At 41.8% G+C, this 13,976-nt stretch overlaps 1 protein-coding gene across 2 annotated transcripts in view; it reads right to left on the reverse strand.

The window, feature by feature from the left end:
* Positions 1-277: 277 nt before the first annotated feature.
* FERMT1 (FERM domain containing kindlin 1) overlaps positions 278-13,976 on the reverse strand; it is a 303,369-nt gene continuing 289,670 nt past the window's right edge. For both annotated transcript variants that reach the window (XM_086927689.1, XM_086927690.1), the window contains exons 14-15: positions 6,494-6,635; positions 278-3,970 (exon numbers count right to left, since the gene is read on the reverse strand). In XM_086927689.1, coding sequence (XP_086783815.1) covers positions 3,797-3,970; positions 6,494-6,635 — 316 coding nt within the window. In that variant the 3' untranslated portion in view covers positions 278-3,796. The remainder of the gene's footprint in view (positions 3,971-6,493; positions 6,636-13,976) is intronic.

A 13,976-nucleotide genomic window follows, 5' to 3' on the forward strand; every position in this document is an offset into this window, starting at 1 on the left:
AGGACATCTGCTATAGTGTCCCTGCTAGGTGAGAGCTCCCAAGAGAATGCTTACACAAAATATACACACAGTTTATTTGAAAGCGTATTGTGTAGGCTGTCAGTGCTCCTTGTCAAAGATGAACATGCAGCTTGTATGCACGTGCTGTGGGAGAAGGCATAGGAATTGTAGGACACCATGGGAGAATAGCCATCACAGATGGATCTAAAGACAGAAATATCCTACAAAAAAACATATCTTTGAGAACTGTAGCTAAAAGAAACTTTACTCCAGCTGATTAAATAAAAATCTAATTTATTAAGGGTGCGAAGTTAATACAAATGGACAAGAAAGTCCTGCGATAAAACATTCATTTTGAATACGTCCTTTGCATTTGGGTTTGTGCACGTGTTATCATTAAAAAGAGAGCAGAATTAAATCAATTGTATATTTACATCATATATTCATAGGAGAGATTCAGCTCTGTAGAGGTTCTGCATACATTTTGTTTCAGAAAACCGTTTCTATTCTAATTTCATTGATACAGGGTAGTAAACACTTCTTATATTTTTGTTTCTCGTCCTCTCTCAAGAATTAACAATATTGAGAATTGTGATTGAAAGCTATGAGCTTGAAAAGCATCGTCAGATATCCATAACGTGACTGAATCATTTTTCATCATGGAACGTTGGGAAATTCTAGTGATTTTCTGCTTGAGCAAGGAGTTAAACGTTAGTTCCAACAACAGTATTCTAGATTAGGTAATTATTTTTGAGCTTGAACCACTGTTTTGATGTAGAAGAGAGTTTATGGTATAGATGTTCATGTTAAAATGTTGCGTATTTATTTCATTGTTTTAAAGTAAAACTGAAGGGCATGGCACAAAACTGAAGGGCATGGCACTTCCATGATGGACGGAAAACAAAAATAACTTGCACAGCACAGAAAGCAGGGTCAAACTGGAAATTCTGCAATTCTGGCTTTTTGATGAATGGCACCTTTTTTACACACTGCATTACAACATTCGAGGGGTTAGTACACTGCCCCACACTTTCCATTTCACTTGCTTTATGGGTGTTTACCTACCATGCATAGCATTGCATTTCCCGGAACACTTCTCTCACACGCAAAGGGGAAATCCCATGTTGAAAATCCGCGGAAATGTTACATTTGTTCAGTGTATGACTAACCCACACAAAAACTTGCCACCCCTACCGATTTATGCCATAGATTATCACTATTGAAGCAGACCTACCGTTTTCACAGTGCTATCCCATTCATTTTCATATGAGCTGGGCAGGAGGCAACCTATCTTGCTCAGTGCCCATGTGCAACGTAAAGTTTAAAACAAGCAGGCCATAGGAACCTTGTGCAGCCACAAGCAGCCAATCAACAACTATCTGGCAAGAGGCACGGCAAGTAAGAGGAATTAGGGCATGATCGGCTATCTCTGGGTGTCTTTAGCTCTGCTCAAAATTCACCTGCACAGTGTCCTGATCGTAGAGTGTCACAGCCTGGCTGGTGATGTGGGGGTGACTGCCCATTCATTGAAGTGGACTGGCCTGCCAAGAACACTGGCCTTACTGGAATACGATGGGACTTCTTCCACTGAATTTACCTATCATGGACTCCGATCGCCATTGTGAACCATTGCTAGAAAATGATGAAACAAGTTAAACACGTGAAACTTTTGCATTTTTCTTGTTCACAGAGGATTGTTAGCTGAACAAAAAGCCAGTTATGTATATCCTGTTGCCATTTTGTAGCACACTGATATCAGAGTCAGGCATAGTTGTAATGCTGAGTGGCAGCACCTCCAATATATGAGCTGATACAGTGACATGCTGCCCATGTCTCTTGGTCTCATGATAAACAGCATTTCGTGCACCCTAACAACATTCCCAGGGCAGTTTATGTCTCGATATTTATCTTAAATGGCGGCAGATTACGAAGAGTAAACATATATAAAACAGATAAGGCCAGAGTTGGTGACAGCCACAAGAGATGACAGGCGAAGGTGTGATGGAAAGGATGAGAAGAGGGACACTGGACAAGTGGGGTTGAGGAGAGCTGTGTGAAGAGGGGGGGTCTTATGAAAAGAGAGGAGATGATGATGGGGAGAGATTGCGGTAAAAGAAGGTGGAAGGATGGGACGAAGCCGGGATGATCTGCAAGCATCATGGAGGAGGCCCAGTGAAATGTAATGGGAGAGGAAAAATGTCAGTGGTAGACACCGACAGGAGGTAAGAAGATGGGAAGTGCTCGAGAGCGAGTGGGAGGATTGCAGGAGAAGATTCATAATTGAGAGGACGATGCAAAGAGGAGAGTCATTAGGAGAAGAGCAAGAAATATTATCTGAAAGGATGGCAAGAGGTGAGTAGCGGCCCTTGGACAGTTGGTGCTTTAATGAAATGGAATTGTTATTCCTAATGGTGGAAGGCACTGCCTGAGGACTTAGTGCAGATTTACTGCTTCCATGTCTGGTAGGTCAGTTGCAAGTTCTGACTTTGCTCGACCTGGATTAAGGTGCGTTAGAGCGATATTTGTAATGGGCCCAAGAAGATCATGGCAGCAGGAAGGTAAGGGCAGATATGTGGCCTTGTTTCACTTTAACTGTAGTAACACAACTGAAAAGAACAATCTGTAAAAATTCGGTTATCTCTACTGACAACCTTGTGTATCAGTTCCCCTTTGAGTGACATCTAGAATGTATTTTCCAGTGACACAATTATGCTAATTTTGAAACCTTAAAAATGCCCTACCTCTTTTGGGTCACAGAATGTTGGCAAATATGCTCAAGTGCGCATGCACACGTTTTGTTGACACATTGGAACTACAATTTTAAGAATTGTGCTACAGAACAAATGTATGCACTGCAAGGTTTTTCAAATGCAATTATATATTACGCCTGAAACACGCATTTTGAGTCAACCCACTGTTTCCTAAGAGCAGGTTACTCTTATGGCAGAAGTAGCCACAGTTGCAGTGCAACATACTCTGGAGTGGCATTCTAGAAGCTTCTACAGGGCTACTTCCCCAAAGTGGCAGGTTTCCTGAGACGTTGAAGTTTGAAAGTGGGAGTATATGGTCAAGCAGTCAGTATTTGGGAGAGATGTGTGGCAGCAGCCAGAGCGCTGACTCCGAAGCGCGTGGCTCACAGTTCAATCCCCGGCGCCAGTGACTGGTCAGCTCAGCACCATGTGACTCTGGGCAATAGCTCACTTAATCTCTCCGATGGCCCCCAGCACCTTGGAACCTTAAGCGGTAATATGTTCACGTTTTACAAAATAAGGATTATTTGCAAACAGCTAACAATTATGGAGTGTAAAGATAAAATACATCAGCTTGTAACATGAATGTATGGGTAAGACTATGGGCATTGTGCACTGAGAAACTAGACAAAAAATACAACCCTACTAGAGACATGCTGCTAGTGTTGGCTCATTTGATGAACTAGACATTGAAGGAAAGGGAGATAGGGCTATCTTCTAACGGATGACGTTTTTCATCAAGTAAGCTGGATTTAAATTTCAGAGGCTGTTTTAAAATATATTTACAGTTCCCAGAATATTGTGTTTCAACATGTCAGGATTCCATGCCAGCTGATGTCCACAAAAGTCTTGTATGCTACACACAGCACCATCCATCCGTTAAAAGTCTGGCATCTGTAAAGTACGATTGTCTTGCAAGATCCTCTCTTAGATTAAAAAAAGAGTTGGATAATGTTGGGGGATGGGAAAACTTCACTTGTGGCAACAAATGAGCAATCTGATCCAAATTAAATCCTGATGGAAACAAATGAAGGGGTGAGGTCTTCTCACTCCTTGCCTCCAGTTAGTTTATGGAACAGATCTTCATCTAGAGTCTCGTTGTGGTCTTTGGAGCGCGTAGACAGAAAGATATAGCCACCAATGTATTCGTGGACAATCTTACAGCCTGCACTCAGGCATTCAAATGCAATGGATACATTCTGGTCGAATTCAATAGCAACCTGAAATAAAAGAAAGACAAGGGGCTTAGGAAAAGCAATAGCAAATAGTAAACAATCTGAAGACCCGTCACATCGAGGGGGTAATTGTGGATGGCATACTAGTACTGCGACTCAGAGACCATGGAAAAGTCAAATATGTAGTACAATGTTTTAAATTTACACCTATTGAAGACTACCATGCAAACAATTAAAAATTTGGATTAAAAATCTAGGTCCGGAAATAACTTGTCCATTGAATCCATATGCTTGGAACCTGGCTTTCCCAGTATAAAGATGAATGCCTTTGGCACATATTTAAAGAGTTGGTGTAGGATTTTAAATGCTTCATGTTTAAGTTTTCCAGGGCTGTTACAAAATTAGTTATGAGCATTAGTCGCTTAAGAAGACAACTACAGGCCAAAATGTGAAATTTGCCTTGTCGAAGTCTTCCTGAATCTGAGTTATTTAGTCCATTGGGATTAAACAAATACATCTAAAGTTGCTTTTATGTATAGTTTCTTGCAGGATATGGTTTACTGCGCAAAACTCTGGACAATATAACTTGTCAACTCATCAAATAGTATGCAAATGTGCTAAAAAAATCTGATCAGGAAGGTTTGCAATAAAACTGAAAATACATAAAAAAATTGAGACATCTCGAAAGAAGTGTATATTTTTATTTTATGTAAAAAAAAATGTACACGACAGAAGTCATGTGGTATATTTCTGCCCACATTTAAGGGAAGAACATATCTCTTAGCTATGTGGCACAGACAAAAATTTACTAATTGTAAAATAAGAGGTGCACTAATTATTAACATGGATCAAATGCTATTACTGAATTTTCCTAAATGTTTACAATGTAAAAAATATTTGGAGATGTAGTATACAATTTGTTCAAAACATTAATACAATAAACTAATACTTTTATACTGTATGGGAAATTGTGTTGATGTCTTTGGAGTTAGACTAGAATCAAAACAAATAAAATAATTTTAAAAGTGCAAGAGCGGGGCGTGTATGGTGTAGGGGTTGCCTTTATGTGAGCCTGAGCAATTGCTGCCTTGTATGAAGTGAAGATGGTAGTGGTGGTACGAGCACATCAAAATTACTCACTCAAATATCGTTGGCATGAAAATGTTTGTGCAAATGAGAGCATGAAGTGATACATATTATATCTGAGGCAACAGCTTTTTCAATGAAAGAGTGTAATACGCTGTCTCATCAGGTAACGATTGTGGTAGGGAATATTATCACAATATCACAATATGCCCAAAATAATCGGAGGATAAAATATCAAAGAGTTAAGTGCGCAGAAGGAGGAATGGATTTAAAACTCTTAATTCCACATCTACTTACACTGAAGATTTACATAATACCTTTCGATAATTTGTCCCTATATATTCTGGTCATAAAAGTTTGACACTTTGATTTTCTTCCTTCCTTAGCCCTGCCCATTTCCTGAGGTAGGAGCAATTGTGATTATGTCTACCTCTAGTTATGACACTGAGTGTCTTTGCAGCTAGCGGACTGCAAATGTTGCACTCTGATCAGTCAGGACCCTACTGGCTGTATCTGCAGCCACGGCCCGTGAAGGGAGTTTCGGTAGGGCGGAGAGGCGGGACAGGGGAGGGGCAGGGTGGGGGGTGCTAAAAACCGGAGTATGGATAATTGAAGGTAAGTAAACAATTTAATTAATAAAACGAATTTCGTAGCGTGCCCTGCTTCGCAAAATTTACTTTCCTTCAAATATCCATACTCCAGTTTTTAGCACCCCCCACCCTACCCCCCACCCTGCCCCTCCCCCGCCCCGCTTCCCCGCCCCACCGAAACTCCCTCCACGGGCAGTGGCTGCGTATCTGTCCTCAAATCACCTATATGGTCTCAATAGCCAAAAGCCAAGGGTGGATTTCTAATAACAAGGAGGATTTCTTGGTGATCTTGCAACCTGGAATCCCCTATTTCTACACCCCAACTAACTCTATAAAGGGATTCTACCCCTTCCAGTCAGACCCATTGACTCTGGGATAGGTTCAGTGCTCGAACCATTGTCAAAATTCTTTGACCATTTCCTCCAACTGTGGGTTAAAAAAACACATTCCTTTTTACAAGACACTAGAGATGTATTGAATCGTACTGACGTGACTAATGACACCACAAATAGATATTTTGGTCACTTTGGATGTAGAAGTAGAGGTGGGCATTGAACTCCGCTCCACTGGCGGAGCTTTCAAAGTTTTGCCACTCCACACTCCAGTGCATCTACACACTTTTAATTACCACTGCTAGAATAGTTGCCTCTGTAGTTTTGATGTACAAGCTCAAAGTTCCCTAAATGATGATCACCAGCTACGCTGAGACAGTACAGTACTTTGATATGGCATTCAGAGCAGGATTACAACCATTACAGCAGGTCTCTGTGCTACAGTGGAATACATTCTATTATTTAAGATGCTCTTGACAACAATACATGCTTCTTTCTCTTTGTTGTAATAATTAAAATTCCATTATGGCCTAAATAAAAAGTGAAAAACGTAGTTTTACCTCTTTTATTTCCCAGTTTACATTCCATTGCTTCATGTTTGCGAACATCCATCGTGTGTTTGGGACACCAGTGGCAATATCTATCCGTATTAACCTGTTGTGTGACACTCCAAGTAGATCTTTGTTTTTGCTTCCCTTAAACCTGTAATTGGAAAATAAAATAACAAATAATGTGTGCTACCTCAATATCTTGGTTTTAATTGTGTACCTCAAAGGCAAGTACAGGTTTACTTTTTGGCTCCGTATATATGTACCTACAAAAAAAAATATTATATATATATATATATATATATATATATATATATATATATATATATATATATATATATATATATATATATATATATATATCTCAAACCAATTCCTGTCCGTCCCCCTTCAAGGAACAGCAGCTCGCAGCTTACAGGCAGGGACCTCACGATACCTCCCAGGCAAATCAAAGACCTCCACGCAGAAAATTGTGGCAGAGCAGTGTGAACATTTTATTTTGGCAAAGAATGTCCCAGGCAAGAGACCTCCATAACGTGTTCACTCCTCGTAGGAGCTTGGTCACATGATGCGTCCTTTTACCATGACGTTTGTTAAAGTGATCATAGTGAATAAAGTGCACAACTGGCCTTATAAAATGAGGCTCAATGTTTTCTGCATAAAAACAAAGCAAATTGACAATGGCAACAAAATAATATTTACGTTTTGGTAAAGGATTTTATGACATTTGATCATAATTAGTACATAGTGTAGTAAAATCACAGTATAGCTTATAAGATCGTATAAAAGCATATTGGTCTAACATGTGCAAATCAGCTGTTAAATAAAGTACTTAGTGCAAAGTACAAATCAGCATTAAATTCTAGCAAAAATCAAAAGACCATAATGCTTCGTTTCATCTTGGTCTGAATGTGCAAAATACGCTAATCAACTAAGTGCTCAGTGCAACAGTACAAATCACCATTCAAATTCCAGCATAGTGCAATAGACCATAATATTGTTTCTGCTATTAGTTATGATCAAAAATGTTTAAAAGCTTGTCCCCTTAAGCGGACGATATATCTAAAAACCGACCTATACCACACACTACTATAGGGATAGAGTATGTTACACAAAATGAATCCTCAGTACATTGCTCATACCCGTGCTTGAATAAACTGCTACAAATATAGAGTTAAGTCTCTCCCACGTACGCTGTTCCTACTAAAAGTACATATGCATCTACACAGAGTGTGCTAGTGCAAACTCATCTCATTACAGATGTTCAGTACCATCAGCCCTGAGTCTAAAACAAATCTAAAAATGCAAGTGCAAAATTATGTAGACTCGCCATCTTTCCAGCCATTTACACAGCAGAGCAATAAAATAGGAGGAACAAGTACAACTATTACTCCAATAGCTACCTTTCAAGCACCGAATGAACAGGACAATGATGGACCGTACCTAACGTTAATTCAATGACACCCCAGGTAATTAAAAGTCGATTTATATAAAAATGCAGATGTGCCTGATGTCTAATCTGTGTGAAAAAGTGCTGTGCAAACAAAGCTGTGTAAAGTGCATGTAGTAACATAACTGCATAGCAGCAGAAGAAAAAAACTTTATAAATCAGAAATTTTACATAAAAGATTGCTTGAGCCCAAAAAATACTTATAAGATACATAAGATCTCCATCTTATCCAAGAAGGACAGTTTAAAAGTGGGGAACACAGAGTAGACGTACTGACCAGCAAGCTGACAATAATCTTAAAGAAAGTTGTGAAAATCTTCATTCATATTCAACCCGTTAGGAACTCAAGTATCTAGTGCTAAAATGAATTGGGATTCCCTTCATCTAAGCAATTTGTCACAGTTACCACCTCGTCCGGGGTTTGGAACCGATCCCAAAACTGTGTATTCAAGATCCTTGAGTTTGTTGGCATGGACTGATCTAAAATGTCGCGCCACTGGGTAATTATGATCAGAATTTACAATCGCCCTGACATGTTGGAGTATACGCTTATGTACAGGCAACTTTGTGCTGCCTATATATTCCAGATTAAATGTACATCGCAGTTTATAAATGGTGTATTCAGTATGGCATGTCATATGCTCCTTAATGGCAAACGACTTGTCACTAAAAGCCGTAACATAATGTGTTGAATTTTTTGCAAAAGTGCAGGCTCGACAAGAAGTACACTTAAAAAAACCTGGTTTCCTTAACCAAGTGCTTTTTGCTTTCACCTCAGGCATATATTTAACCAGGGCATCTCTCATAGAGGGCGCCTCCTGAAAGTGATAGCTGGAAGATCAAGGAGAATAGATCTCAAAATGGCATCGGTCATAATTATTGGCCATTCAGAATAAAGAATTCTGCGAATGGACTGCTCTTGTACATTAAAGGTGGTAATAAGCTTGACGGACTGCACAGTATTATCAGCTGCCATAGTCATAGATGCTTGTTCTGACTTAGCTTGAAGAAGAGTATCCTCTGATTGGCATTGGCTTTTTTAAGGGCTTTAGTTAATTGTTTCTCTGTATAACCTCTTTTTAAAAACCTTTAGAATGCCTCACTTTGACACTTTCTGGATACCTGTTCTTAACTACAAATGCGATGTATGCGGATAATTTCTCCATATGTTATGATATTAACCAAATGTTAAGGATGTGAGCTCTGAGCATGGAGAATGGAGTTTCCAGCTGTCGACTTACGATGTAACAGTCTGCAGAACTCCCTCATCGACATATAGCAATATGTCCAGGCATTCAACCTTGGTTTTGTCAATAGTAACAGTGAATCTCAAATTAAGGTCATTGATGTTAATTTCCCTAATAAACTGCATAGCTTTATACCTGGACCCTTTCCAAATGAGACAGACGTCGTCAATATATCTCCAGTAGTGTGCTATGAGATTCCACCAGCGCACGTGGACCGTTCTGAGAACATGCTTCTCCCACCAACCAACATGTAAACATGAATAGCTGGGGGAGAAGCATGAACCCATTGTGACACCACGCAACTGCTGGAAGACCTCATTGTTGAATTGGAAAAAGTTAGTAGTTAAACACAATTCAATAATTTGCAACAGCATATCATTATGTTACCTCATGGAGATATCATGATCATCCAGAAAGTGTCTGGCAGCTCTTAAGCCATGTATATTTTCACTGAACAAAACAAAAGTCAAAGTAAATTTATAGCTGGCTGTGATTAAAAAAGACCTGTTTTTTTCAAACAGATGTAGAAATTAAGGGCTTTTAAAGGCCCTTCTCTTTTTGACCTTTTGGCCCTGAAGGCTGGGTTCCCCAGGGCCTATGATGGTTTAAGATGAGGGTCTGCAAGCTCCCCTCCCCTTAAATAAACAATGCAGCCCAGAGGGAGGGCTTCCTGGGACCCACAATTGAAGACTATAGCTTTATTTGAATTATGGCCCAAAGAGGGTCCCCATAGGGACTAGGGGAGGGGCGGGGGGCAATGTATCCCAACCCTGCCCTCTTCAATTAATATTCTTATTTTCTTCAGGACGGGGGCTAAGTCCCTGAGTCTTGTAATGGCTGCCAGCAACTTTTTACTCATGTTACTGGCAATCAATCATCAGAGAACTTCCTCACTCCCATGGGAGTTAATTGGCCCAAGAGAAATAAAGATATCTGGGCAAATCAGAAAGCTCTATTTTTAAATTAATGCTCCCACAAGATTTTCTCAAGCCTCTCATGGATCCAACCATGCAGATATATACTTTTGACCATTAATTGCTAAAAAAAACTATGGAACTCATTTAAACAAAATCACAAAAAAACACAATCGGCGGACTAACATATAGCTTACTGCCAAATTTGATGTAATTCCGTTAAGCCGTTTTTGCTGTAGCCCTGCCTAAAGAAGTCTATGCAAAATACATGGGGATTTTCTTGGCCCCCGCTTGACAGATAACCCTGAAATATTCCATGCGCAATATAGTCAAAAAGTAGCACATTTGTTGAAAGTGTCATGGAGATTCGTCTTACGGTGGCAACGTTTTTAGCAACACAAAAAAGTGAAATAATAAATCTATACTCCATTCTATGCTACTCTAATCTATACTCCACTCTATGCTATTCCACTGTACGTCACTCCACTCTACGCTACTCCACAACAATCCTCTCTATGCCAATTCACTGTATTCGACTTAACGCTAGTCGCTTGTACGCCACTCCACTATAACATACTCCAGTGTATGGCACAGTACTGTACCACGCTCCAATGTACGCTACTCCACTGTATGCTTCTCAACTGTACAACATTATAGTTTACGACACTGCACTGTACGCTACTCAATTATACGAGAATACGCTCCACACTATTCCACTGTACGATACTTCATTCAATTCTATTCAACTCTGTGCCACTTCTCTCTACGCCACACTAATTGACGCTATTCCACTGCACATCACTCCACTGTACGCCTCTCTACTGTACACCACTCAATTGGATGGCATTCCAAGACAATCCACTTTACACCAATCAACTCTGCCCTACTACACCCTAACCTATTCCATTGTATGAAACCCCATTCTACGCCACAATACTTTACACTATTCCACTACATGCCACTCCAATATACGCCAGCCACACTCAACCTTATTCCACTCTACACCACTCCCCTGTATGCTACTCCAGGGTATGCCACTTCACGGCAATAAACTCTATGCTATTCCACTGTATGCAACTTCACTCTAGAAGACTCCACTCGACACCACTCCACAGTACACTATTACACTGTATGACACTACACTATCCCGTTCCACTCTACAGCACTCCACTGTACACCACTATACTGTACCCTACTTCACAGCACTTCAATCTATGCTATTCCACTATACATCACTACACTGTACTTCACTCAACTCTCTGCCACTCTACTGTACCCTTCTCTACAGTATGCCACTATTGTATGCTATTCCACGCTACACCACTCCACTCTACCTCACTCCAGTGTACACTGTTGCACTGTATGCCACTCCAGTGTACACCAACCCACTGTACCCCACTTCACACAATTCCACTGTAAGCCACTACTCTGCCCCGCTCTCCACTCTACTCCAATCACCTCTAGACCATTCCACTGTACACAACTCCACCTCTCCATGCTATTCCAATGTACACTAAGCCACTCTAACACACTCAACTGTATGCTTCTGCACTGTGCACCAATACACTGTATGCAATCCCACTCTACACTATTGAACTGTACACAGCTCCACTATATGGCACTCCACTCTATGCTATTCCACTCAATGCCACTCCACTGTACACCCCTCAACTCTACCCAGCTCCACCCTATGCCACTCCACTCAGTCCCACTCCAGTCTAAGCCACTGTATTTAAAGTTTGGTTTGTATAAAAAGAATAAAGTATTCTTAACTATAACAAAGATTTAACATTTGTTCGTTCATTATATATATACTGAAAAAAAACATGGGTTTCAGGCACGTTCTAGTTAGAAATTAGCATTTAAAAAATCTTAGCAATTCACGGAAAAAAGCACAGGTTTCAGGGACATTATAGTTAGTTGGACATTTCACTCGTACAAAACCAGTAACATTCGACCGTTATAGTTAGTTCAGCTAACTATAAATCATTCCCCCGCAATGCACTGCTGATGACGTCACATCTTACATCACTCATGACATGGTCAGTGACATCACTGTTTTTTTTTTTTTTTTTTTTTTTAAATATATTCTTATTGCAGGAATTAGCCAAAATTACATGTCGGACCAGCAATACAGTTACAGGAATAAAATAGTAGGTGTATCCGATCCCCAGTTAGAAATCGTCATGGGTACACAGCCATTTAGCCCACAACCCAAGGGTCGGGCGGCGAACACAAGTGGGGATCTGATAGAAGGTCGAAGCTGGTCCGGATAATTCCACGGGCTTCGTCCGCTTTTCTAGATCAACCTAACAAAAGGGCAAAAGAAACTTCCCCCCAACAACCCAATGATTCAACTTATTCCCCCCCCCAACCACGCCATCAGTGTGTAGTAGTGTGTGTAGGAAGAGCCTATGGGAAAAAACCCCAGTTGACTACATTCATATCCGTATCTTGAACGGTCATCGGGACTCAGATTGTGCTGCATCTTCACCCTCGGAATCGCTGGAAGCGCAATAATCTCTAAGGGCCTGCACTAACGTCTCCCATTCCAGTACTGAGTCTAGCGCTCTCTCGTTGTGCTGCCGACTAGCCAATTGATATCGCAGAGTGCTCTCCCCCGCAGCCCATTTCAGAAGCTCGCCGTGCCACCTAACTCCCGTCGGACCAGCTCTTGCCTTCCAATTCCTGGTCACCTCCCGTTTAGCGAGGACAAGCCCCAAATCAATAAATTTACTCGAAATCTTATTTTTAGGGGTATGCGGGAACCAGTGTAAAAGCCCCACCGCCGCGTCGACCGATAAAGATCTCCCTGTTACCCTATTCAGAGTCTCTTCTATCACAAGCCAATATGAGGACAGCGCCGGGCAGGACCACAACATATGAAGGAGGTCCGCCTCCGGTGCTCTGCATTTGGGGCACTCTGCTGAATCCGTGGCGAAGTACTGCTGAATCTTCGCCGGGGTCAAATAGGCTCTGTGGAGTATGTAAAAATGAACTAGTTGGAATCGGGCATGACGTACGCCCTTCCAGGCTCGGCGCATGAGTTGTGACCAAGTCGTCTCTGGTATCTCTTTCCCTATGTCGGCCTCCCAACGAGTCCGCAGAGTGGTGAGGGGGGGCAAGCCCTCGCTAACCAGTCTGCTATACAGGCACGTGACTGTCTTGACCGTCCCCGCGGACATCATAACATACTGGCACACCGGAGACGTAGGCGGTTCCTCTAACCCACTTTTCCAGTGCGCCTGAATCGCTCGGACCAGAGCCGTGTGTAAGAGGAAGTCGCCTCGGGGAACATCAAAACGGTCTAGGATCTCCTGAAAGGGCAGTAACACCCCGTCCTCAGAGGTCCCCCACCAGTTGCAATCCCGCATCCTCCCACTGCCCTAGGCATGACCAGTCTCCCCCGTGAGGCAGGGCCGTCAGCATCCCCAGCGGTATTTCTGGTGCATACGGAAGCTTTAACTGTCCCCGGGCGTGGGCTCGATTCCAGCATAATCGAATGGTCTTTTCTTCGAGCGTCAAGTCCTGCAGGGCCAAGCGTTGCCGTAGTGTGATGAAGGAGATAATGTGCCTGGGCATCCCAGTGCCCCTCCCAATCTCCGGGCCACGAAACTCCTTCGCGACCTCCTGGGTAAAGGTCTGCAATTGCGCCGCCAGGTAATGTTTCTCAAAATCCGGCACTGCAAGTCCTCCCTCAGACTTTGGCCTCATCAGGGTCTTGAGAGCCACTCTCCGGCGGCCCGAACCCCAGAGGAATCCCACCACCATGGATCGGAATAGCCTAAAGGTGGCCGGCGGGATCCAAATCGGAAGCGCTCGAAAGTAGTAGAGCTGAGGAAATATAAATTTTATGGTCAAGAAATGTTCCCTAACGTGTACCC

The sequence above is a fragment of the Lissotriton vulgaris genome, chromosome 6, assembly GCF_964263255.1.
Source record: "Lissotriton vulgaris chromosome 6, aLisVul1.2, whole genome shotgun sequence".
NCBI lineage: Eukaryota > Metazoa > Chordata > Amphibia > Caudata > Salamandridae > Lissotriton > Lissotriton vulgaris.